Source organism: Phacochoerus africanus, chromosome 4, assembly GCF_016906955.1.
Source record: "Phacochoerus africanus isolate WHEZ1 chromosome 4, ROS_Pafr_v1, whole genome shotgun sequence".
In the NCBI taxonomy this organism is placed as follows: domain Eukaryota; kingdom Metazoa; phylum Chordata; class Mammalia; order Artiodactyla; family Suidae; genus Phacochoerus; species Phacochoerus africanus.
In genome coordinates, this window is record NC_062547.1 from 66,184,146 (window position 1) to 66,210,246 (window position 26,101).

The 26,101-nt window shown below is 46.0% G+C and overlaps 1 protein-coding gene across 2 annotated transcripts in view; it reads left to right on the forward strand.

Annotated features, from left to right (window-relative positions):
- Nucleotides 1-26,101, forward strand: part of CACNA1A (calcium voltage-gated channel subunit alpha1 A) — a 277,546-nt gene that overhangs the window by 106,907 nt on the left and 144,538 nt on the right. For both annotated transcript variants that reach the window (XM_047776880.1, XM_047776881.1), the window contains exons 4-5: nt 21,052-21,143; nt 24,140-24,292. In XM_047776880.1, the coding sequence (XP_047632836.1) occupies nt 21,052-21,143; nt 24,140-24,292 (245 nt within the window). The remainder of the gene's footprint in view (nt 1-21,051; nt 21,144-24,139; nt 24,293-26,101) is intronic.

Below are 26,101 nucleotides of genomic sequence, written 5' to 3' on the forward strand. Positions count from 1 at the left end.
CCTGAAGAAAGCAAGAAAGGAGATGGTCAGGGCTTGTGTAGAACATGGGGTGCTTTTGGGTCTGTGTAAAAATAAGAAACAGGAGTTCCCACTGTGGCACAGTAGGTTAAGAATCCCACTGCAACAGCTGTGCTCACTACAGAGGTGCAGGTTCCATCCCCAGCCTGCCACAGTGGGTTAAAGGTCCAGCATTGGTGTAGCTGCGGCTTGGGTCACAGCTCTGGCTCAGATTCTGGCCTGGGACCTTCCATATGCCAAGAGTGAGGCATTTTAAAAAGAGAGAAACAGAGTCACAGTCACTGGAGGCTTTGGCTGACTGGCCCTGGGATGGGAATTTGGGAACTTTCTTTTAAGACTATTCAAAGAATAAAATGACTCAGGTTCATTTTGCTCCTTGCTCTCCAAGCCCTGTGTCTCTTCTGCTTTCTTTCTTTTTTTTTTTTTCCTTCTCATTTTTGGATCCGGACTTGTGCTGACTCATCTCTCTGAGCAAGGAGGGAGGGAGGAAGTCGGAACTGTTCATTGACCATTTTTCTTTCTTCGGTGACTCAGCTGTGATTCACATTTTAATTAATGGAAGAGAAAAAGCCAATCAGTTCTAAGGCATATGTCCAATAACCCATACCTCCAGGCTGGTTATAATAAGAAGAATACCTACCCCACCCCCACCCCCACCCCCCGAAAAAGTATGGGATGGCCTGAATTAAACTCTGGCTGGTTCTCTCTGTTAGTCCTGAGAACTCCACCAGGTCCTCCAAGTTCCGGGTCCCCAAAGGAACTCCCTGATCCGGAGGCATCTGGTTTGAGCCCCAAAGCTGCAGGTCTAATTCCTGCAGAGTTAGTCTGAGGTCAGAACGAGAAATGGAGTCAGCAAAAGGATCATAGGAATGTAATAGCCTTTCCTGAGTTGGTCTTTGGCTAGCATCCCAGGCTCAAGCCCTGATCCTCCCCTCCCCTGCTCCCACACCTTGGGGCCTGAGATTTGTCAGAGCCAATGGCAGGGGCTGTTTCAGAGCTTTTGGTTTGACTGGAGGATGAGAGCCATCCAGATCCCAGATCGTTGTGACTGCTACTTCCTGAGGGCTTACTATGCGTCAGGTCGTGTGCTCAGCACTTTCCATGAATGGTCACATTTAATCCTCCCACGATCCACAAAAAAGCAAATGCTTTTATGTAATTCTCCATCCTCCCTGTGAGGAAGCTGAGAGTTGAGAATGTGCCCATGGTAGACAATTAGTAAATAATTGGGCAGGATAGCAACCCAGCCCCTTCCCACCTGAGAGCCAAAGCTCACATCTGCTCTACTTTTCCATCTTTCACTCAGCTGGAAAGAAAAATTGAGGCTAATGGCTCGTTCAATAGGTGCTTACTCACTGAGGTCCAGCAGGTACTGGACCCTGTTCTAGGCACTGGGGGTCCACCAGTGAACGAGAGACAGATGATGGCCTGCATGGCCTCATGCAGCTGACATTTTAGACACACAAATGTATTAGTCACTGTGTATTAGATAAGTTAAGGTACTAGTAAGTGTATTAGATACTCCTTGCTGCTGAAACACACACACACACACACACACACAAAACCCAAAATGGGTGGGGGAGGGATAAATTAGGAATTTGGGATTAACATATACACACTATATATATATATATATATATATAAAATAGATAACCTACAAGGACCTACTTTATAGCACAGAAAACTATACTCAATATTTTGTAATAACCTACACGGGAAAAGAATCTGAAAAAGAATGTGTGTGTGTGCATGTGCATAACTGAATCACTTTGCTGTACACCTGAAATTAACACAACATTGTAAATCAACTATCCTAATGTATCTATAAATTTGTCTATATACATACAAATTTTTAAATGCTCGATAAAAATTAAGAGAAAAAAATTGAAACCCAAAATATATACAGTTCATATACAATGGAAGTTTAGTTCTTGCACACGCAAAATCCAAAGTGGGTGTTCTTTTCATAAAATTTTTTTTAGCCACACCCTCGGCATATGCAAGTTCCTGGACCAGGGATCCAACCCAAGCCACAGCCGCAGCAGGAGCTGCTGCAATGACAGTGCCAGATCTTTGACCTGCTGTGCCACAAAGGAACAACTGAAGCAGGGGTTCTTTAGCAGTAGACGGCTCTCCTCCAAGTAGAGAGGCAAAAGCCCTGGCTCCTTCCATATTATGGCTCCTCATCGTCAACCCATGGCATCCAGGGTCTCTGGGCTCCTTGGCCTGAAGCCACAGAAAGGAAATGAATATGGAGGAGAGCATCTGGGAACCGTTTCTGGGTCGGGCTTGGAAGTGGCTCACGTCACTTCTGCTCACCTTCCATTGGCCAGAACTTAGTCATGTGGCCACGCCTGCATGTAAGGCTGGGAAAAGTAGTTTAGGTAAGTGCCTAGAAAGAGGAAAAATAAGGCAGTCTCTGCTCTGGGTCTTCACGAGTCAAGCTCCACATCTTGGTCTATGTCACTTCCTTGCAGATCCTCCCTGAGAGTAGCTTTAAGAGACACCTCTGTCTTCTTCTGCCCATTTCCTCTGTTTCTTGGGCTTCCTGCTCTAGGGAATTGTTCTTGCCTTACAATGGGATGAGACAAGAACCTGGCAAAATGTCTTTCCGCCAATTCGAAGTCTTTTTTGGAAAAGGGGAATATTACTGCCCTCTGAGGTAAGGACACCTAGACTCAAATCCTGCTTCTCTGGAGACCTTTCTCTCAGAAACTAGAGGCAGTAGGAGCCTTTAGATGGGCAACCTTCATGGACCAGCCATTCCCACCCCCCTTTATCAGTCAGGGTTCCAACAGGAAACAGAATTCATCCATCGTGTGGTTTCAAATGAAGAGTATGTCATGAAGAAACTCCTTAAGAGGTAGGGGCAGGTCAAGGAAATAGAAAAGGGATGTTCCTTCCCATGAAGGAAGCCATTGCTGTCCCTCCACTCCTGGAACCCAATGAAGGCAGAGCCATGCAGGAAGGACTAGTCTCAGAACTAGGGAATGAGTATGGAACCTCTCATCCTCATTTTCAGCTAGTGCTGCCCATTGGCCAGCCCAACCAGGAACCAGAGCAAAGCGTTCCAGGAGATGTAGTCCCCAGGATTGACTTCATAGGGCAAGAGCAAGCTAGAGAATGGACCTGGGGGTTAAATGGGGGAAAATTAGCTTGCACAGTGTGTGACTGACTGTGTGCCCTCGATAATATAATCCACACTCTAATGCAACTATAGACACACAATACAGCAGAGTAGACACTAGCTACACATGGCCATTTAAATATAAATGTAAATCGATTAAGTCAAATGAAAAATTTAGTTGCTTAGTCACCTTTTAATTCATGGCTGTTGCGGCCATATTGGACAGTGCAGAAGAGAATGTTTCTGAAATGGACTGGTGCAGCAGCTCTCGTGTAACCTGAGCCCGTGCACATTATGGGATGCAAGAGAAGAGAGTCGGGGGTGAGGCTGGAGGTAAAGGAGGCAGTTTTGAAGAGGGGACAGAGTGTAGATGGATGGGAAAGAGATTCTTTGGATAAAGGAGCAGGGGAAGAAGAGACGAGGTTGAATGAGCAGCTTTGCTGGGGTGAAGGCTTCAGCCGTTGGGGTAGAGTTGAGTCAGAAAGCTTCAGTTCAGGGTCAGCTCTGAAACTTACCAGTGTGTGATCTCAGACAAGACTCTTGACCTCTTGGAGCCTCGGTTTGCTTATCACAGATGAGGTGGGCAACCTTCATGGACCAGCCATTCCCACCCCCCTGTCAGCCCACCTCCCGTGATAATGTTGCCCATGAACAGAGCTAGGGAAAAGTAAGACTGTATAAAGTGTTAGCTGTTGGGAGGTCCCATCATGGCGCAGTGGAAATGAATCTGACTAGGAACCATGAGGTTGTGGGTTTGATTCCTGGCCTCGCTCAGTGAGTTAAGGATCCGGCGTTGCCATGAGCTGTGGTGTAGGTCACAGATGCGACTTGGATCCCGAGTTGCTGTGGCTCTGGCGTAGACCAGCGGCTACAGCTCTGATTAGATCCCTAGCCTGGGAACCTCCATATGCTGCTGGTGCGGCCCTAGAAGGACAAAAAAAAAAAAAAAGACACACAAAAAAACAAACAAAAAAATGCATATTGACTGTATGAATGAAAATAGATGTGGTTAGAACGAGAAAAAAAAAATAAAGTGTTAGCTGTTGCCATGTTGGGAATTAGTCATTGAGGCCAAAATGACACAAGAGAACCAGTTGTTAGGGTTCCTTTCTTTCCTGCACAGCATCCCCTCAGCTGGATCTTTAGTTTCCCTTAATGTTTCTTTGTCATCAGTCAATGGCTTATTAAATTCACCCCACATCTGCTTCCAGCCTTTCCACGATTCCTTAGGATCTTGGCAACTTTTTCTTCAGATTGTTGTCACCTTTCCTTTTCAATTTCCTTGGGATCATCATCTCTTTTTTTTTTTTTTTTTGGTTTTTCCTTTTCTCCTCTGTCTCTAAGAAATCAATGTCCCTTCACTTTTCCAAGCCTGGGAAGTATTGCACAATAGTTAAGAGCGACTGGGGAGTTCCCACTGTGGTGCAGTGGGTTAGTGATCCAGTTTGTCTCTGTGGAGGTGCTGGTTCAATCCCCGTCTTGATGAAGTGGGTTAAGGGTCTGGCGTTGCTGCAGCTGTGGCGTAGGTTGCAACAATGGCTCGGATTCGATCCCTGGCCTGGGGACTTCCATGTGCCAGGAATGCAGCCAAAAAGAGAAGAAAAATAGGCAACTGGAACATGGGATCGAAACCCAGCTCTGCCGTGTACTAGATGTAGGAGCTTGGAGCTCCTCTCTGATCTGGAAAATGCAAGGTCATCATGAGGATTGGATAAAATAATACACGCCACCTGATCCATAGCAAGCACTCAATAAATGCTAGTCTCTTTCTAAATCTGTTTTTTTTAACTTTATATTTAGAAGTAGAACATACAAAGAGAAAAATGCACTTATATGAATACAGTTTGAGTAATTTTCAAAAACTGAACACACTCACGTCACCAGCACCCAAATCAAGAAATAGGTCATCCTGGAGTTCCCTCCGTGTGGTACAGTGGGTTAAGAATCAGACTGCAGCAGCTTTGGTCACTGCTAAGGTGCAGGCTTTATCCCCGACCTGGGAACTTCCACATGCTGCAGGTGCAGCCACAAAATAATTAAATTAAAAAAAACATAACATCTTTAAGCTCCAGAAACTGTCTAGATCAGCTCCAGTCACCAGTAACCCCATCCTGACATACAACCCAGACTAGTCTCATTTTTTTTTTTTTTTTGATGGCCATACCTGCAGCATATGGAAGTTCCTGGGCCAGGGATTGAATCTAACCCCAGCTGCAAATCCAGATCCTTTAACCCACGGCCCCAGGGCAGGGATTGAACCCACACCTCTGCAGTGACTGGGTCTGCTGCAGTAGGTTTCTTACACTACAGCAGGAACTCCAGTTTTGCTAACTCTTATATTGTAAACTCATGAGATTGAACAGCATATTCTCACTGGTTTCTTTCTCTGTGTGAGATCCATCCAACTGCAGGTCATTCACCCTCATGGCTGCATATCCCGCATCACCTGTTTATCCCTTGGGCTGGAGATGGGCATTTGGATACTTGCCACTCTGCTGGGCTATTACAAAGAAAAGTGTGATCAACACTCATACTTGTCATTTGGTGACCATGGCCACATTTCTCTGGGAGGTGTTCCTGGGTGGAATTTCTAGGTCATAGGATGGAATCATTTTTGCTTTGGCAGAAACTGCCTAACAGTGTTCCCAAGAGGTGGAACCAGTTTCAACTCCCACTAGCTGCGGGGCAAGAATTTCACTATTGTTTTTATTTTGATCCACAAGTGCCTCTCCCATAGGAGGTGCCCACTGAGTGTCTGGGAATTAAATTGGGCCCATGGCAGTTGGTTTCCTCAAGAGCTTTATTCCATCAAATGTCTTGTTTGGGCCTTTCTTTCTGCAGGGACATAATGTTGTTTTCTTGCACACTTGGACACATCTCCTCTATTTAGAAGACACTCTGTCCCTGCCCCACTCAAGTCACCACATTATCCCCCCCCCCCGCCCCCCGTCTTTTCATTACAGTCTTTTAGGGAGAAGTTTGTCTTCCACCACTGCCTTCAGCCTTGCAGTCAGCAAGGTAATGCAACAATGACCTTCAAGAGGCCCACCATGATCTCTGAATCTCCAAATCCACACACTTTGGCTCCACAGCCATCCCTTTCTTGTCCCCCTTCTTGTCCCCGGGCACACTCACCCCTCTGGGGCTCTTGTCTTTTCTGGAATCACTTACCTTGCACCTTCTGGGGAATTTGCATCTGCTTCTGCCCCTTTTTGTTTAAGAAAGCACTGCACTTTAACACCGCTTCAGGAATGACCCAAAATAGAAACGTGTCCTTTTGTGAAATCCTCTTCTTTAAAAAGACAAATAAGGGGAAGAACTGCTGCTCCCTGCAAAGGTTAAGGCACTTGAGGGGATCTCGTGTGAGTGGTAAGAACTCCCCATTAAGGAAGAAAAAGCAGAAGTATATCCGTGTGACCTGGGGAAGGGGAAGGACTTCTTAAACAGAACTTGAAAGGAGCGGACTCTAAAGTAAAACAAAAACCAAAAACTTAATTATATGAAAACTAAAGGTAATTTGAGAAAAAGAATATGTGTGTAGAGCGAGTTCCCATCATCCTTCAGCGGAAATGAATCTGACTAGCATCCATGAGGACACAGGTTCCATCCCTGCCCTTGCTCAGTGGGTTAAGGATCCAGCGTTGCCGTCACCTGTGGTGTAGATCACAGACACAGCTCAGACCTGGCCTTGCTATGTCTGTGGCTGTGGCCAGCAGCTACAGCTCCAATTCGACCCCTAGCCTGGGAACCTCCATATGCCACGGGTTCAGCCCTAAAAAGACCAAAAAAAAAAAAAAAGAATGTGTACATATAAATATATATACACACACACATATACATATGACAGGGTCACTGTGCTGCACAACAGAAATTGACACAACACTGTAAATCAACTATACTCTAACTTTAAAAAAAGAAAGAAATGGAGTTCCCATTGTGGCTCAGCAGGGTACAAACCTTAATAGTATCCATGAGGACTCAGGTTTGATCCCTGGCCTCGCTCAGTGAGTTGAGGATCCCTTGTTGCCATGACCTGCAGCTCAGATCCCATGTGGCTGTGTCTGTGGCGTAGGCCTAAGGCTGCAGCTCCAATTCAACCCCTAGTCTGGGAACTTCCATATGCCTTGGATGCAGCCCTAAAAAGCAAAATAAACAAACAAACACTGGGAAGAAAAGGCATTGATCTATTTGAGTCAAAAAAGAAAGCGAAGATGTTCTGTTCAAATAAAGATATAATGGAGGCAGATCAGACCCTGGTTGTTCTATATCCTACAAATCCTTGAGCAAGTTACTCCACCTCTCTGTGCCTCAGTTTTCTCATCAATATAATGGAAAGAATTGCATCTACTTACAAGTTATTAGGAGTTTGAAATGAGTTGATTTTTAAATTTTTCTTTTATTGAAGTGTAGTTGATTTCCAGCACTGCATTGGTTTCTCCTGTATAGCAGAGCAATTCAATTATACATATATATACATTCTTTTTCATATTCTTTTCATAATGGTCTATTACAGGCTATTGAATGTAGTTCCCTGTGCTATACAATAGGACTTTGTTGTTTATCCATCCTGTATATAAAAGTTTGCATCTGCTAACCCCAGATTCCCATTCCATCTCTCACTCACCCCCTCCCCCTTGGCAACCACAAGTTTGTTCTCTATGTCTGTGAGTCTGTCTTCTGTTATGTAGATAAATTCAATCGTGTCATATTTTAGACTCCACATATAAGTGATATCATATGGCATTTATCTTTCTCTTTATGAATTCACTTAGTCTGAGAATAGGTCTAGCAATGTTGCTGCAAGTAGCATTATTCCATTCTTTTTATGGCTGAGTAATATTCCATTTTATATATTATCACATCTGAGTAATATTCCATCAAATATATATACACACACACACCATATCTTCTTTATCCATTCATCTGTTGATGGACATTTAGGTTGTTTCCATGTCTTGGTTATTGTCAGTAGTGCTGCTGTGAACATAGAAGTTCATGTATCTTTTTTAATTATAGTTTCGTCCAGATATATGCCCAGAGTAGGATTGCTGGATCATGTGGCAGCTCTATTTTTAATTTTTTGAGAAACCTCCATACTGTTCTCCGTGGTGGCTACACCAATTTACATTCCTATCAACAGTGTAGAAGGGTTCCATTCTCTCCACACCCTCTCCAGAAACAAGTTAATATTTATAACAATTAAAAATACTACCTGGGGGTTCCCATCGTGGCACGGCAGAAACGAATCCGACTAGGAACAATGAGGTTTTGGGTTCGATCCCTGGCCTCGCTCAGTGGGTTAAGGATCCGGTGTTGCTGTGAGCTGTGATGTAGGTCGCAGATGCAGCTTGGATCCGATGTGGCTGTGGCTGTGGTGTAGGTCAACAGCTGTAGCTCCAATTGGATCCCTAGCCCAGGAATCTCCATATGCAGCTGGTACAGCCCTAAAAAGCAAAAAAGAAAAAAAAAATACTACCTGGCATTTGGTAAAAACTAAAGTAGTGTTTGTAAAAAGTGCATAGAATGGTAGAGGAAAAACTGACCAGGGATTAATATCTAACAGCTATTTATAGCTGTAACCCCCTAGCTGCATGTGACTTATTTTATTATTTTTTTTAATGGCTACATATGGAAGTTCCTAGGCCAGGAATTGAATCCAAGCCACAGCTGCAACCTACACCACAGCTGGGGCAATGCTGGATCCTTTAACCCACTGCTCCAGGCCAGGGAGCGAACCCATACCTCCACAGCAACTCAAGCTGTTGCAGCAGGATTCTTAACCCACTGTGCCACAGTGGGAAATCCACATGTGACTATTTCAAATAAAAATGAATTAAAAGTAAATACAACTTAAAACTCAGTTCCTCCCTGACACTAGCCGTATTTTAAGAGTTCAATAGCCCCATGTAGCTGGTGGCTACCACATTGGGCAACACCAATGAAGACTATATGAGGGAGGAGTTCTCTCATGGCCCCTGTGAGTTTAGGATCCAGCATTGTCACTGCAGCAGCTTGGGTTACTGCTATGGCTTGGGTTTAATGCCAGGCCCCAGAATGTCCACATGCTTCAGGCATGGCAAAAAAAAAAAAAAAAAGCAGGTATTCTAGGGACCACAGCAATAACACAGAAACCCTAAGAGGAAAGAAGGCCAAAGATGGGATCAGTCGGATTAGGAAAGAGAAGTCTGAAAAGCTAATCAGTGTATGATGTGGTACTCAAAATTATTTATAACCAAAAAGATGAAAATCAGAACAGTGAGGAGTTCCCATTGTGGCTCAGCAGCAGAATCCAACTAGTATCCATGAGGATGCAGGTTTGAGTATTGGCCTCACTCAGTGGGTTAAGGATCTGGTGTTGCTGCAAGCTGTGGTGTACACAGGTTGCAGATTCAGCTCGAATCTGGCATGGCTGTGGCCATGGCATAAGCCAGCAGCTTCAGCTGCTATTTAACCCCTAGCCTGGGAACCTCCATATGCCACAGAGGCGACGCCCCCCCAAAAAAAAAGAAAAGGAAAAAAAATTAAAACAGTGAATGTCTTGGTATGCCTTTTAGCATGGAGGAAATTAGAAGGGTGGTTAAGGCAAGGGTCCTCAAGCGGGATATGGGAACAGAGGAAGCTCCTGCCCTATTCGTGGGGGCGTGGCCTGGGCAGCCACTCTCGAGGGGCATCAGCAATATTTAGTCCAGTTAAGTACAGACCCACCAGCAGTTATGCTCCCAGGCAGCCATCTGGGAGAGGCTTTCACTGGGTCTGGTATGAGGCTGTTCACTCCTGCACCATCTTGGCGGGGGTGGGAGCCAGAGCCCACCCAGGGTCCAGCCTGGGTGATGGGGAGATGGAATGTGGCAGATATACCTATGAAGCCCAGAGCGAGCCCCAGACAACACACCTGCTCTTCTGTTTTCACAAAAGCAGAAAACAACAGAACACTCCTAACTTCATGCCATGCATGCAAATTTAAAATACGTGCATGCAAAATAAAGCACCCGCTTTACAGGAATGCACTCCAGTGAGACCAAATGAAACATTATATCCATTATATCCATTGCCTCTTGGGAAAGAAGAATGAAAGTAGAATATGAGGATAAAAGAAAGTGAATGAATGAATGAATGAACAAGAGAGGAGCATTGAACTGGCCAAAGGTGAAATGATGCATTGAGCTGAGGAAAGTGATTATCTTGACTCTCTGCATTTGAGGGATTAAAAAGGGGATTTTAGAAATAGTTTTCCCAAGAGGGCCTAAAAGCCAGGCGATATAAGAATGAACCTGAAGAAGATTTGCAAAATCTGTGAATGTCAAGAGTGTAGACAGCATGGGAAGCAGTTATGCTACTTAAGTACTCATCTCAGGAAGATTGGACACGAATCTATGAGGGCCAGGTGCTTCTTTACAAAAAAAAATTTTTTTGATGTATAGTTGATTTACAATGTTGTGCTAGCTTCAGGTGTACAGCAAAGGAATTCATATATTTACATGAATATATTTATATATGAATTATAACTCTACATACATATGTACTTATATACATTTATGAAAAAATATATATATGAGATACATATATTCTTTTTCAAACTCTTTTCCCTTACAGGTTATTATGAAATATGGAGTGTAATTTCCTATGCTATACAGTAGTTCCTTGCTGGCTTTCTATTTTATGTATAGTATGTATATATGTTAGTTCCAACCTCTTAATTTATCCCTTCCCCCCCTTCCCCTTTGGTAACCATAGGTTTGTTTTCCGTGTCCGTGGGTCTATTTTTGTCTTGTAAATAAGTTCATTTGTATCATTTTTTTAGATTCTGAATATAAGTGATAGCATATGATATGTGTCTCTGTCTGACTTCACTTAGTATGAGTATTTCTAGGTCTATCCATGTTGAGGCAAATGGCATTATTTCATTCTTTTTTATGGCTAATATTCCAATGTGTATATATACCACATCTTCTTTATCCATTCCTCTGTCAATGGACATTTAGGTTGCTTCCATGTCTTGGCTATTGCAAATAATGCAAGCAGGTGCATCTTCTAACCTGAGGTCGGGAGGGGTCAACGACAGACCCCATCCTCTCTCCTGCTTTGCAACCACACTAACGTCTATCTCCTTCTTGCTCTCCTATCCTCTGCCCCTCCCTCTCAGCTGGTAACCTCACTCTTCACCATATAAGGTCTCTCCAGCCCCAGGACCTTTGCACATGTTCCCCTCCTCACCCACCTAGCACATAGTAGTTGCTCCAAATATTTGACATTTTGACTTCCAGCCAGCTAGAGAAAAATCTAGCTGTTCCCTACCCTTAGGTTAGTGGATGCATAAGCTTGGCTGAGGTCCCAGGAGAGCATGAATGGGGTGGTGGAATTAACCAGGGGCAGCACAGTGGAGGCAGCAAAGCCACAGTCAGGATGCAGGCACCACATGTTAGCTGTGTGATTGTAGACAAGTAGCTAAACCCTTTAGATCTCAGTTACCTTGTGAATGAACTGAGAGTAGAGCACACACCTGGTAAAGATACTGAGGCATAAAATGGGACCTCAGTATGTAAAGCCACAAGTACATAACCTGGCAAAGAGAATACACTCAATGAATGTTGGTTCTTTGATCAGTAAGTTCTGGTATATCTTAGGGGCAAGTAACAAAATTAAAATTGAAATGATATTGATGATGATGATGATGATGATGATAGCAAACAAGCATATAGAACTCACTGCATTCCAAGCTCAGTTCTAAGCATATCAAGTAAGGGAGTTCTCTTGTGGTGCAGTGGATCTGGCATTGTCACTGCTGTGACTTGGGTTGCTGCTGTGGTATGGGTTCAACTCCTGGCCCAGGAACTTCCATATGCCACGGGTGCAGCCAAAAAGAAAAAAAAAGGAATATCACATAAATTCCCACACTTGTAAAGGGAAATGAAGTGCCATTATCATTCCCATTTTATAGCTCAGGGAACTGAGGCACAGAGACACTGAGTGATTTGCCCAAGGCCACACAGCTAGTGATGGGCAGAACTGTGATTTGAACCAGGGCTCTGGCTGTTAATTGCTAGAAGACTGTTATCCACATTATAAGAAGTTTGTAGCTTGGGAGGTTGGTTGTGGTGTTGGTTCTGCAGCTCAGCAGTGTCTCCAAGGAATCCTTTCCATCTTTCCACACTGCCATATTCAGTGTAGGGACTTTCCTTGGTAACCTTTACCACTCACTGTTCCAAGATGTCTACCCAACCATCTCATATAGACATGAAAATGTCCAGCGAGAGGAGGAGGGGCTGCCTACTGCCCTGTGACTCTTCTCAAAGGAGGGCAACTCCTTCCCAGAAGGGAAGCAGACTTTCACTCAGGTCCTGCGAAGCACAAGACTGGGTCATGTGACCAGTTCTCCCATTGCACAGAATCCTGGGAAATAGACTGTTGGACATTGACAGGAGATGGGCTCCAGTTGCAAGGGAGGGGAGGAACTGAATGTCTCATCTAAATTAAATTAATTATATACTTAAATAGCTATGTGTAAGTGTGACTAATGCAACTGAGAAACTGAATGTCTAGTTTAATTTAATTTAAATGTATATTTAAATAACTACGTGTGGCCACTGGTTACTGTATTGGGCAGCATGACTCTAAAGGCCAAGGGATACAGCATCGACTTCTCTCTCTTTCTTTTTCTTTTTTTTTTTTTCCTTTTTAGGGCCAGACCCATGGCATATGGAGGTTCCCAGGCTAGAGGTCGAATCAGAGCTGTAGCTGCTGGCCTACACCACAGCCACAGCAATGTAGGATCCAAGCCGCATCTGTGATCTACAGCACAGCTCACGGCAACGCCAGATCCTTAACCCACTGAGTAAGGCCAGGGATCAAACCTGCGTCCTCATGGATGCTAGTCAGATTTGTTAACCACTGAGCCATGACGGGAACTCCTTGACTTCTCTCTCTTGACACATAAACATACTCATACATTCTCTTCCACCCTGAAAAGCCTTTCTTCTCCAAGCCAGGCTCTTGTTTCCAGTTCTCTTCTTGTTCTCTCCAGCCGTCAGCCACAGCGAGACTCCCCAGTGATCTGACGCCATGTGTAGCAAATGCTCTTCATCCTTTGCATCTTACTCATCTCTATGTTGCCCTGGGGACTGGAGAGCTCTCCTTACTGAAAACTCTCATGAACTTAACCCCCAGGGATGACACTCTTCTGCCAGGTCTCCTCCTGCCTCTGTGACTTCTCCCTCTTTTCCACCAATATCCTTCCTCTACTTCTCTCTCTCTTTCTCTTTTGGTTTTTCCCAACATTCCATTGGGGGCCCTTTGCTTTTTCCCCTTTACCTATCTGCCACGGGCTATCTGGTCTACCAACACCCTATCTTTTACTGCTATTGACTCATTTACCAAATATATACTGAGTACCTGCAAGGCCATGAAAAGTGCTGCAAGTACCATTAAAAAAGGCTCTGACCTCCTGGGGTTGGAATTCTAGAAGAGGAGGTGAGTAATATATACAGCTTAATAAGCCATATAATTGCAGGGGGGGTGAAGGTTCTTTTTATCTAAAGAGGACATGGGAATCCTCTCTGAGAAGAAAAATTTAAGCTGCATCCTGAAGGATTTGAAGAAGACCAAGGCGAAGAGGGAAAGAGTTGAAAGGATGTGGCAAGTGTTTGCAGTGGAAGAGATGGCCAACAGGTCATTCCCATAGTGGAAAGGAGCTTTTCCTGTTGGAAGAACAGAAAGTCACTGTGGCTGGAGTGTAGTAGGAGAGGACAGCCAGAGAGAGTCAAGTCACATAAGGTCTTGTGGTCGTGGTACAGTTTGGATTTTATTCTAAACCTGATGAAAGCCACTGGAAGGGTTTAATGAGGGAGTTACAGAAAACTGGTTTCTCAAACTCAGTGTGTCCCCACCCCAACTCTTGATCTTTCTCCAAACCTCCCCCTCCCTCCATCTTCCCATCTCAGTTGACAGCTCCATCCTACAGGTAGCCCAGTCTTGATTCCTCTCTCCCATCCACACTCAGTCCTTCCACTGGAAGCCCTGGTGACTGCCATGTTGTTCTCCATAGCGCTTCACACTATGCGACCTACGAGTGTTTTCCCATTGTCACGTTGTTATTGGTGACATCCTCGGGTCCTGTCTGAGTGGCTAGCACGTAGTAGGTAGTTGACAAATCCTTGTTGAATAAATGAATGACAATCACTTGGTGGTCCATTCAGAACCAGGAAGCCAGTCTTCCCTTCCCTTTCTTTTTTTTTTTTTTGTCTTTTTGCTATTTCTTGGGCCGCTCCCGCGGCATATGGAGGTTCCCAGGCTAGGGGTCGAATCGGAGCTGTAGCCACCGGCCTACACCAGAGCCACAGCAACGCGGGATCCAGGCCACGTCTGTGACCTACACCACAGCTCACGGCAACGCCGGACCCTTAACCCGCTGAGCAAGGCCAGGGACCGAACCCGCAATCTCATGGTTCCTAGTCGGATTCGTTAACCACTGCGCCACGACGGGAACTCCTTCCCTTCCCTTTCTTTCTTGCCATTGCCTCTGCCCCAACCAACAAGCCATGTGAGGTGGAAAACTGGGGTTCTGGGGTCCTGGGTTCACTTTCTTATTTGGTGGCCTGGACCCTTGCATCAGTAACTTCTCTGGGCTTCAGTTTCCTCCTCTGTAAAATGGGACTCATGGTGCTGACTGCTGGGAGGTAGGGAGGATTCGATGAGCCCAAGCAAGTTCCCGAGCACAGCAATCAATGGCAGCTATATATAAACCGGGGCCTCCTTTGTACTCCCACTGCCTTTGTCCTAGTTCTAGCCCTCATTACGCCGGCCTCCTCTTGCAGCTTCCTCCTAACTCCTGCTCCATCACCACCAATCTGTCCTTTCAGCTGTCAGGCTTGTCTTCCTAATGCCAACCCTAATGACATCCCTCCCCTGCTCTCAAACCTTACGTGACTCCCACTGTCCACATGACAAAACCCACCTCCTCGGCCTCCAGGTCACAACCTCCGGGGGTCCAATCCACCTGATTTCTCCCCACCACGTATCCCGAGGGAAGCTTCTGCCTCTGCATAGGGCATCCTCGGCCCTAGATGCCTTCCTCCTCCTCCCGTTCTCCTCCCTCCATCCTTCCAGGGAGAGAGTCAGGAAATCATGCATCTTGGGTGCTGGCTAGACTTGCATGGGGAAGGAAATCAGATTATCTACATTTCAGAGGCTCAGACAAGTTAAAGCAAAGGCCCATGTCATGAGAAAATGCAGGGCCAGGATTTAACCCCAGGCCTAAAGCTTTCTTAAGATTATGTGCTGTGCTGCCCCTTCAGACTGGGGCTCCACGATCATGCTGTCCCCGGTCCTGCTGTCTGTATTCATTTCCTGCCATTTCTGCCTCCTACAGCCCTGTGGCCAGAAGGGTTTGTACTTGAATCTCTCACCCACTTGCTTGTATGAGCATCTAAAGGCTTGAGTTCATCTCAGCATTATCCTTATGTCCAGCACAACCAGGTCTAAACCCGTTATCTCACACCTGGACCAGTGCGGTCACCTCCCCCGTAGTCTCTCAACTTCTGGCCTTAACCCCCAGAGGGGTACTTTTTTTTTTTATGGTCGCACCCTTGGCATGTGGAAGTTCCTGGGCTGGGGAATCAAATCTGACCCACAGCTGCTACAAGGCCAGATCCTTAACCTGTTGTGCCACAATGGGAATTCCCTATCTTATTTTAATACAACTCAAATCATGTCCCTTCACTATTCAGAACCCAGGAGTTCCCTCTGTGGTGCAGTGGGTTAATGATCTGGGGAGGCACCAGTTTGATCCTCAGCCTGGCACAGTGGGTTAAGGATCTGACATTGCTGCAGCTGCAGCATAGGTCGCAGCTCTGACTCAGATTCGATCCCCCGCCTGGGAACTTCTATATGTCACAGCTATGGCTGCGAAAATATATATATATAAATAAATAAATTCCTCATTAGCATTCATGAAATATTTGAAAAAAAAAAAAGTCACTCAGAACCCTCCATGGCTTCCACTTCACTCAGAGCAAAATCCCAAGTTCTCACCTTACGGCCCACAAGATCCTGCATGATATGCCCCATCACCTCCCTGCCCTCATCTCCTCCTCCCAGTATCACCCTGCTTTACTCAGTTCCTCAGATGTCCCAGGCATCATCTTTCTGCTCAGGACCTTTGCATTGACTGTCCCTCTGGCTAGAGTTTTCCTCTGACATATCCAAATAGTTCACTTTCCTCACATTTTTTTTTTTTTTTTTTTGGTTTTCAGGGCCACAACAGCAGCATATGGAGGTCCCAAGGTTGGGGGTGGAATTGGAACTACAGCTGCTGGCCTACACCAGAGCCACAGCAACATGAGATCTGAGCCACATCTACGACCTACACTACAGCTCACGGCAACGCCAGATCCTTAACCCACTGAGCAAGGCCAGGGATCAAACCTGCATCCTCATGGTTCCCAGTTGGATTCGTTAGCTGCTGAACCATGATGGGAACTCCAGTTTCTTCACATCTTTACTCTACTGACTCTTTCTCTGTACCTGAGTTGTCTGGTACATTCGCCAGTGGCCATGTCTGGCCATTGAGCATCTGAATTGAGTTGTGCCGTAAGTGTAGAATACGCACTAGGTTTCAAAGACTTAGTCCAAAGAAAAGAATGTATATGACTGATCTGTCATCTCAATTGCCTGTTGAAATGATAACACTTCAGATACACTGGGTTAAATAAACTATATTATTAAAATGAATTTCAAGGAGTTCCCTAATAATCTTAGTGATTAGGATTCAGCACTTTTACTGCTGCAGCCCAAGTTCAATCCCAGGTCTTGGAACTGAGATCCCACATCAAACTACTGCACACGGCAGCACCCCCGCACACAATTCACCTGCTTCTTTTTACTCTTTTAATGTGGCTACTAGAAAATTTTAAATTTCACACATGGCTCTTATGGAAGTTCTGCTAGGCAGCTTTGGTCTGAACATTGTTTTGACATTAATTTTTTATTCTGGTAAAGTATATATAACCTAAAACTTCCCATTTTAACCATTTCCTTGTAAGTACATTCACAGTGTTGTATAATCATCACTACTATCCCTCCCTAGAATTTTTTTTTTTCATCATCCCAAACTGAAACTCTGTAACCATTAAGCAACTCCACCCCTTGGCAACCACCATTCTACTTTCTGTCTCTATAAAGTTGACTACTCTAGGAACCTCATGTAAGTGGACACATCATGCTATTTGTCCTTTTGTGAATGGTTTATTTCACTTAACTTGTTTTCAACTATATTGTAGCATATGTCAAAATTTCATGTTTTGGGGGAGTTCCCTGGTGGTGAGTGTTGTCACAGCTGTGGCTCAGGTTATTGCAGTGGCACAGGTCAGATCCCAGGCCTGGGAACTTCCACATGGCACAACACAGCCAAAAATATTTTTCATTGTTTTGATTGAAGTGTAGTTAATTTACAGTGTTGTATTAATTTCAGGTGTATAGCAAAGTGATTCAGTTACACAGACACATACATATATGTATTTTTTTTTTGTCTGAACATTCTTTTTTTAAGGAGCTCTTTTTATTTATTTATTTATTTATTTATTTATTTATTTATTTATTTATCTATTTATTTATGGCCATGCCTGCAGCATGCAGAAGTTCCCAGGCCAGGGATAGAACCCACGCCATCACTATGGTAATACAAGATCCTTAACCCTCCAAGCCACCAGGGAACACCTTGGTCTGAACTTTGTTAACACGAGCCACGCCCTGCCAGGCACAAAAGACCAATTTGCCTATCCCAATTGATATGCCTGTCATCACTCCCCTCCTCCTGCCCCCATCCCACCCCCACCCCCATTGCCAGTTCGATCCCTTCTCTTGCGCCATTTTTCTCCCTTGAGCTCATCACCCTGACAGCTTGTATATTTATTGGATTTATTCTCAGTGCCCCCCCCCACCGAAAGAGGACAGAGAATCCTGTGACCCGTGTCCTCAGGACCTAGAGAGAGTCTGGCACATGTAGGTGCTCATTTAATGTTTGCAATGAGTGAATGAAGACTCAATGTATGCCTGTCATTTGCTGTGCATGCCCTAACCAACAGCTTTCATCTGCCAAGAAAGAAGAAAATAGAAATAGAATGGTGATCTATAGGATGAAGTTTGCAATTGGATATCCAGGCTTGGTAGAGGCTGCAACTAGAGATTCTTATACTAAATGAAATAAGAAAGAAAGAGAAAGACAAATACCATATGACATCACTTATATGTGAAATCTAAAATATGGCACAAATATACCTATCTACAGTACAGGAACAGACTCACAGACGTGGAAAAGACTTGTGGTTGCCAAGGAGTAGGGGAAAGGGAGTAGGATGGACTGGGAGTTTGGGGCTAGTAGATGCAAACTATCTACATTTAGAATGGATAAGCAATGAGGTCCTGCTGTACAGCACAGGAAACTGTATCCAATCACTTGTAATAGAACATGATGGAAGATAATATGAGAAAAAGAACATATGTATGTATGACTGGGTCACCCTGCTGTACAGCAGAAATTGACAGAACATTGTAAATCAACTATACTTTAATTTAAAAAAATTTAAGGAAACTTGTTAGAGAAAGGGAAAAATAGAATTAAATGAATGAAAAGTTCTTTGGGATTGTATGGCAGAGCCCCCACCTATACTTCAGCTTCCTGGCACCATCTAAGCCTCCACTGCACACCTTCTCATTCCTTGAATTTACCAAGCTCCTCTCCACCCCAGGCCCTCTATCTCTACCTTGAAAGTCCTCCCCGCCACTGACTGACCACAGTTCTCCTCCTCATCCATGAGAGGGGGGCCTCCCTGGGTCCCAGACCAGTCAACACCACCTGCTGTGTGTCCTCAGAGCTGCTGCTTTCCCTGTGTTCTCTCGAAGAATGCATCACACCCAGGAGGGATTCATTCTCTGTGTGCCTTTTTCTGTTACGCGTTTTTGTCCTGCATCAGCTCCACAAGGCAGGGAGGGCCTCATGCATTGTTTTGCCCAGTGCAAAGGATGCATTCAAATGCACATTTGTTGGTGGGGAAAGGAGCCCAGCCCAACCTCCCAGGCCCATCTCTGCTCTAGGGATAGTTGGGAAAAGAGTTGGGAGCACCCCCTGTCTTTGTTTGGGGTGTCCTCAAATGGACCCTGAAACAAGGATTCAGGTCCAAGTGGGAAGTGACTCCAGGAAGGGTGGGTGAGAGACAAGGGAGGGGAGACTCGGAAGGATGAGGGGTGGGGTAGGTCCCGCCTGTGGACAGCTGGGCTCCGCCCCTCTGGCAGCCGGTGTAGTAGAGTGATCTGGAAGGAGGGCGAGGGAGCTGGGGAATTCATCTGCCTACTTCCAGCAGCTGTGCTGGAGGGCTGCTCCCACAGAATTCATTCCCTGGGCCTATCTCGGCTTCAGAGAAAGTCTAGAGCCAAAGGCACGCAGGTTCTTTACAGATGCTGATACTGGTTGTCTCAAAGACAGAGATGTAGATACTGATTCTTTACAGATGCTGGTACTGGTGGTTCATAGGTCAAAGTCGTGTAAGACCCAGACCCCTAGACAAGACTGAAGACACCTCTGAATTATTTGTGTGGTCTCCCCACTCTTAACTGCAGAGCCCTCTGTTTCTCAGCCTCTTTTGCCCATGGTCTGAAGCTCCAGTGACAACTTATTCTGTGTAGTAATTCCATGGGGGCTCCTACTACATTACTTATTTTATTCTATTTTATTTTATTTTACTTTACTTTTTGGCTGTGGCCATAGCATATGAAAGTTCCTGGGCCCGGAACCTGAGCTGCTACAGTAACAATACCAGATTCTTAACCTACTGCATCAGAAAGGAACTCTCTACATTACTTATTAAGGAAATGGGTCTGGGGGGTTCCTTGGGCTGCCTGAGGAGGGGCTATGGTCCTTCTTGTCTCTTCAGCAACACTTTTACAAATGAGGTCTTAGGTCAGAGAGTCATTAAGGTTGGGGGGGCGCTTTCTACAGAGGGCTCCTCTCACCTATGGCTGTGATTCTTATTCAGCTGTGCTTCATTACAGTGACTTGGGTGGGGGCATTTCTTGGTGGCCTAGCAGTTAAAGATCCAGCATTGTTGCTGCTCAGGTGTTGGGGTTCGATCCCTAGTCCAGGAATTTCTTCATGCTGTGGGCATGGCCAAAGAAAAAGTGACTTTTTACCCTGAGGCTTGGGGTCTGTAGCCCCCTTCCGGGGCTGATTCCAGCTGGTCTGTCCTAGCAGATGACACCCATTTGGGGGTTTTTGTTTTGTTTCGTTTTTTTTCATTTATTTCTGAGTAGCTTAGTGCACATCCTGTATGCTGGGCACAATGCCAACCACTTGACAGGTATCGGTTTGTTTCATCCTGGCAAGCCTTTTGAGGTGTGGGTACTGTGGGTCTCATTCTTACACAGAAGGGGAAACTGAGACATGGAGAGGGGAAGTGACTTGCCCAAGGTCGTCAGGCTAGGAAGTGGCAGAGGTGGGATTTGAACTCATGCAGGCTGGCGTCTTGGTAATGAACTACTTTCCTGCCAGTTGGTAAAAAGACCTGAGCCCCAAAAGATCTTCCACTCCTCCATCTCTCCCCAGGGGCAAAGTATTATGGGTTGCAAAATATTTTGAATATCACTCTGACCATGTGCCATGGGAAAGCTCCCATTCTTCTCAGCCCAGTGTTTATTGAGTATCATCAACCACATATATCTTTAGGGTCCTTGTAAATCATCTTTTATCCTGTGAAGCAGGTACTACTAACACTGTTTTACAGGTGACTAGACTGATGCTCAGCAATGTAAAGTCACCTGCCTGTGGTGAGCCAGTCAAGAAACCACAACATCGAACCCCAGCCTACCTGTCTGACCCTGAAACCCACCCTCTCCTTTCTGTTCTGGCTTCTTTCTTCCAGCATCTTGGCAACAGTTGGAACGGAGTTTGACCTAAGGACCCTGAGGGCGGTTCGAGTGCTTCGGCCCCTCAAGCTGGTGTCTGGAATCCCAAGTGCGTGAGTTTCCGGCCCTGGCAAGGGGTCTACTCAGGGGTCCCGGGAGCCCTCGGTTTCCTCTCTGCACAGCATCTCATAGGGGCCCTCAAGTGCTCCCCACATCTGAGTAAGGGAAGACTCCTCTTGGGGGAAGCCCCTCAGGGGATCTCCAGAAATCTGACTGCAGGTCTGGGTGAGCTCCTGAAAGCCATGTGGAACCTCACCCATCACCACAGCACCCATTTAGTGAGCATTTATATATGAGGATCTCATTCCATATTCACAACCCTGTGAAGTTGTTAGTGCTCGTATTTCCACTTTACAGGTGGGGAAACTGAGGCTCAGGGCGGCTGAATAATTTGAGCAAAGTCACATGGCTGAGAATGGCACAATGAGGAGTTAGCCAGTCTGACCCCAAGCCTGGTTATACTGGTGGCAATGACCCTTACCATTATTAAGTGCCGACTGTGTACTGGGCACGGCAGAAAGAACTTTTCGTGTATTATTTCAGTCCATCCTCACAATCACCCAGCGAACCCATTTTACAGGTGAAAAGGCAGAGGCTCAGAAAGGTTAAATTACTCACCTGAGTTCTTTCAGTTGAGCAGTAATGAGCTCCAAAGTCTATACTTGTTCTAGGCAATTTTCTCACCCTCCAAGGATGTTTCTACTCCACCTTTTGGGGGTGGCTGCAGTATTCAGGGTCAGGTTTAGGTTCACCTGCAAAACTAAACCGAACCAAACCAAAACAGGATGAACCTTTTCTATTCTACTGCCTCAGTAGTAGTGGCAACAATAATAATAAAGACTATTATATTTTATTATTTATAAGCACTTGCTATGTGCCAGGCATAGTTCTAAGTATTTGCCGTTTTTAATTTTTTTTTATTTTTATTTTCCTCTGTCATTTTTTAAACTCATGTATCCTCACCACAAGCCTGTGGGGTAGCTTCTGACTTTACCAGCATTTAGCATTTCATTAGCTTCATTCTTCAGCTTCACTGCCACCCAGATTTAAAGAGTAAGATTTCCCAGATAACCACCAGCAGGGTCTTTTTTATAGAAAGAAGGCATTTCTACTCAGGTGTCTGCAAGATCCCAGCAGGGGCCACATCATATTAAATTAAGGGCCAACCCAAAGCTAATACTAATAAGAGCTTCCGTTGAATGACCACCCGGGATGTGCCAGGTACTTTGCTGCATGTGAACCCTCTCGTTTAATCCTGAGAGGGAGGTGCTCTTCCAATCCCCATTTATAGATAAAGAAACCGAGGTTCAGAGTGGCAACCTGACTTAACTCAAGATCACTTTGTTAGTTGGTAGGTGACCAGGTCAGATGCCCTGGAAGAAGACTTGGCTAGATGTTCAGGTGCCCTTGCTTTGTCAGGGGAGTGCTGTCAGGAGAGAGGGAATGAGGGCAGCGGGACAGGGCAGGGGAGGAAGTTGAACAAGGTTGCCATTTCAGCCTGATCCCATGGGGAGCTCTGGAGCGTGAGCGGCTCCAGAGTTGTCTCCCACTTGAGACGAGGCTGGCCTTTTTTACTTCTGTGATTATAGGGGGTGGGAGGTGAGGAAGCAATAGCCAGGCCAGGAGCTTTGGATGACCAAGGGCAGTTCTATGAAAAGGGAGGCACCTGGGAGTCATTACCAACCAGCGCCCACAGCAGCTATAGGAGGGTTACCAATGGCAAAGGAGATCTGGCCCGGGCATCAGCTTGCAGCCAGTGTCCAGAGCCTTAGCCCCCCTGCCCACGCTGCCTCCATTCGCATCACCCTTACATTTTGGACCCTTTGGAGTAGCATAGTCCCCTGGGATCTCCACCCATCAGGAGGTGCTAGTCATGGGCCATGGGGGGCTCTTCTAATCAAGAAGCAAGCTATGTATTTGAATCCTCGTTTTAACTGTAGACTCTCCTAAACATATAAAACAGTGGTTATAGGAGCTTCTATTGTGGTACAGCAGAAACTAATCCGACTAGTAACCGTGAAGTTGCAGGTTTGATCCCTGGCCTCGCTCAGTGGGTCAAGGATCTGGTGTTGCCATGAGCTGTGGTTTAGGTTGCAGATGAGGCTGGGATCCTGCATTGTTGTGGCTGCGGCGCAGGCTGGCAGCCGTAGCTCTGAGTTGACCCCTAACCTGGGAACCTCCATATGCCGAGGATGGGGCCCTAAAAAGCAAAAAATAAATAAATAAATAAACCAGTGGTTACAAAGAATTTGACACCATTCTGACCTGCGTTCAAATCCTGCCCATTATTTCTCATGCCCCAAGGCAAACCATGACAGCCCTCTGAGCTTTGCTTCCCACCTCTGTAAAATGGGGGTAATTTTACACGTGCACCTGCCTCATGGGGTTGTTGCTAAAAAGCCAGTGAAATAACGTCTGATTTCTCAGGGCTGGAACTGGGACATTGACTGCTTTCCCCCTGCAGAGCTGCAATTAGCCTATCTGGCACCTTCGTATGAATCAGGAAAAGAGGCCCCCTCTTGGTGGAAAAAAGTTAGAAAAAGGCATTCGCCCAGCACCCAAGAACAGGGCTCAGAAAACAATGAATTTCCATCTCTGTCTTGCCCTAGATGTTATCAAATGGGACAGCCTATGTCAAATACTTTAAAAAATATTTTTAAATAAAAATGCTTTAGAGTTCCCTCTTGGCTCAGTGGGTTAGGGATCTGGCATTGTCACTGCTGTGGCTCTGGTTACTGATGTGGCATGGATTTGATCCCTGGCCCTGGAATTTCACATGCCACAGGTATGGGCTAAAATATATATATAATATAAATATATATGTTATATATATGTAATATACACACACATATATATTAGGAGGTTTTGTTTCTGTTATAATGAGCAGCCTCTGAGTCTTCCTCCCATCATCCCTCACCATTGCCCAGTCCTCAACCCCACCCCCACCCCATGTGCTCTGGGTTCCTTCAGGAGGCATCTTGGGGATGGGGTTTCAGGGGTGCCTTCTCACAGGCCTGAGGGGCCTCTCTCTCTGTGTCTCCCCAGGTTTACAAGTCGTCCTGAAGTCGATTATGAAGGCAATGATCCCCCTGCTGCAGATCGGTCTCCTCCTATTTTTTGCAATCCTTATTTTTGCAATCATAGGGTTAGAATTTTATATGGGAAAATTTCATACCACCTGCTTTGAAGAGGGGACAGGTAGGTCCAAGCAGCCTGATATGTTTTCTTTCCAACCTTCTTCCCACTTCTTCTCGCTCTTGGGGATAAGCCCCTGGAAGGGATCTGCAGGGTTTGCTTCTTTCTCTTGGAAGGTGGGGGACCTTCTTCCCGAAAATAGTGCAGGCAAGGTTGGGGGCGGGGGCAGTGAAACAGCCCCCAAGATCTTGGTTGTTGCTGGGGTGTTGCATTGGGGTCCCAAAGAAGCTGTCCCAGGGTAAGTGGTTTATTTAGAAAGCGATCTCCAGAAATGCCATCAGGAGAGTGGAAGAGAGACACGGGGAGGGGAAAACAGCTAATAAAGGGAGTGTCATCAAGCCGGTTACTGTTTTGGGCAACCAAGTCCCAGAACCATTGGGCTCCTTGGGGAAACAGTGGACACCCATCTCTGAGCCATGCTACACCCAAGGCGAGAGAACTGGGTATTTGTCCACCGAATTCTGTCTGACCTTGGTGAGGACTGCTCCTGGGTGGGCATAAATGCCCTGGTACAGCCAGCTGCCCCATATGGCTGGAACATGCGTCAGAGGCGCTTGTAGGGGCAAATGACAGCAGAGTATGGACACAGCAGTGCCCACAGCCTCTCCCTAGTTACCTTGCAGCCACCCCAAACTCTAGCTCCTGCTGAGTTCTAAAGCAGGAAGAGGAGTTCCCGTTGTGGCTCAGCGGTAATGAACCCAACTAGTATCCATGAGGATGTGGGTTCGATCCCTGGCCTCCCTCAGTAGACTAAGTATTGGGTATTGCTTTGAGCTATGGTGTAGGTTGCAGATGTGGTTCGGATCTGGCGTTGTCAGGGCCATGATGTAGGCCAGCATCTACAGCTCTGCTTCAACCCCTAGCCTGGGAACTTCCATATGCCACCAGTATGGACCTAAAAAGCAAAAAGTAAAAGTAAAATAAATAAAGCAGGAAGAAGTGGAGGCAGCCTAGCCAGGAAGGAAGGGTCCTGTTGCTTTGTGGGTGGTGACCCATTACCCTGGAGCAAGGAGGGTGGGGGAAGGTTCCTCCAGTCCTTCCCAAGAATGTGCCTTAAAGACATCCCACTGGGAGTCCTGGCATCAGCCAATCAGAACCTTAGTGCTTGGGAGTTCCTGTCGTGGCGCAGTGGTTAACGAATCCGACTAGGAACCATGAGGTGTTGCGGGTTCAGTCCCTGCGCTTGCTCGGTGGGTTAACGATCCGGCGTTGCCGTGAGCTGTGGTGTAGGTTGCAGACACGCGAGCCCGAGTTGCTGTGGCTCTGGCGTAGGCCGGAGACTACAGCTCCGATTAGACCCCTAGCCTGGGAACCTCCGTATCCCATGGGAGTGGCCCAAGAAATAGCAAAAAGACAAAAAAAAAAAAGAACCTTAGCACAAACAGGGTCTTAGCCCCTCTCTTCCTTATTGGCTAAGTCAAGAAGGTGGGGCAGGCATTGGGGGCAGGGAGCAGGCAGGAAAAAAGCCAGGAAGGCCAGGAGGCACTGCCTGTGCGCTGCTCTGAATCTGCAGTGGGGCGGCGTGGGTGTCCCTTGCTCGCCACACACTCAGGGACCAAGTGGCTTCCAGGTATATCTTCAATTAAATCCCCCTGCTCTCCAGATCTAGCCACTTGCTCTCTGAAGCCCAAGAAGCAAATGGGATCAATAGGAGGGAAGCCTCTATTTCAGTATTTGGACCCCTGGCCACTTGGGTGCAGACAGGCTGAGTGGCAGCGCTAGTCGGGGGTCAAGGAAACTGTGAACTGAGGGGATGAACAGTATGGATTAAAGCCCAAAGGGGAACCCATGTGGGAGGGTAAAGAGACTCCA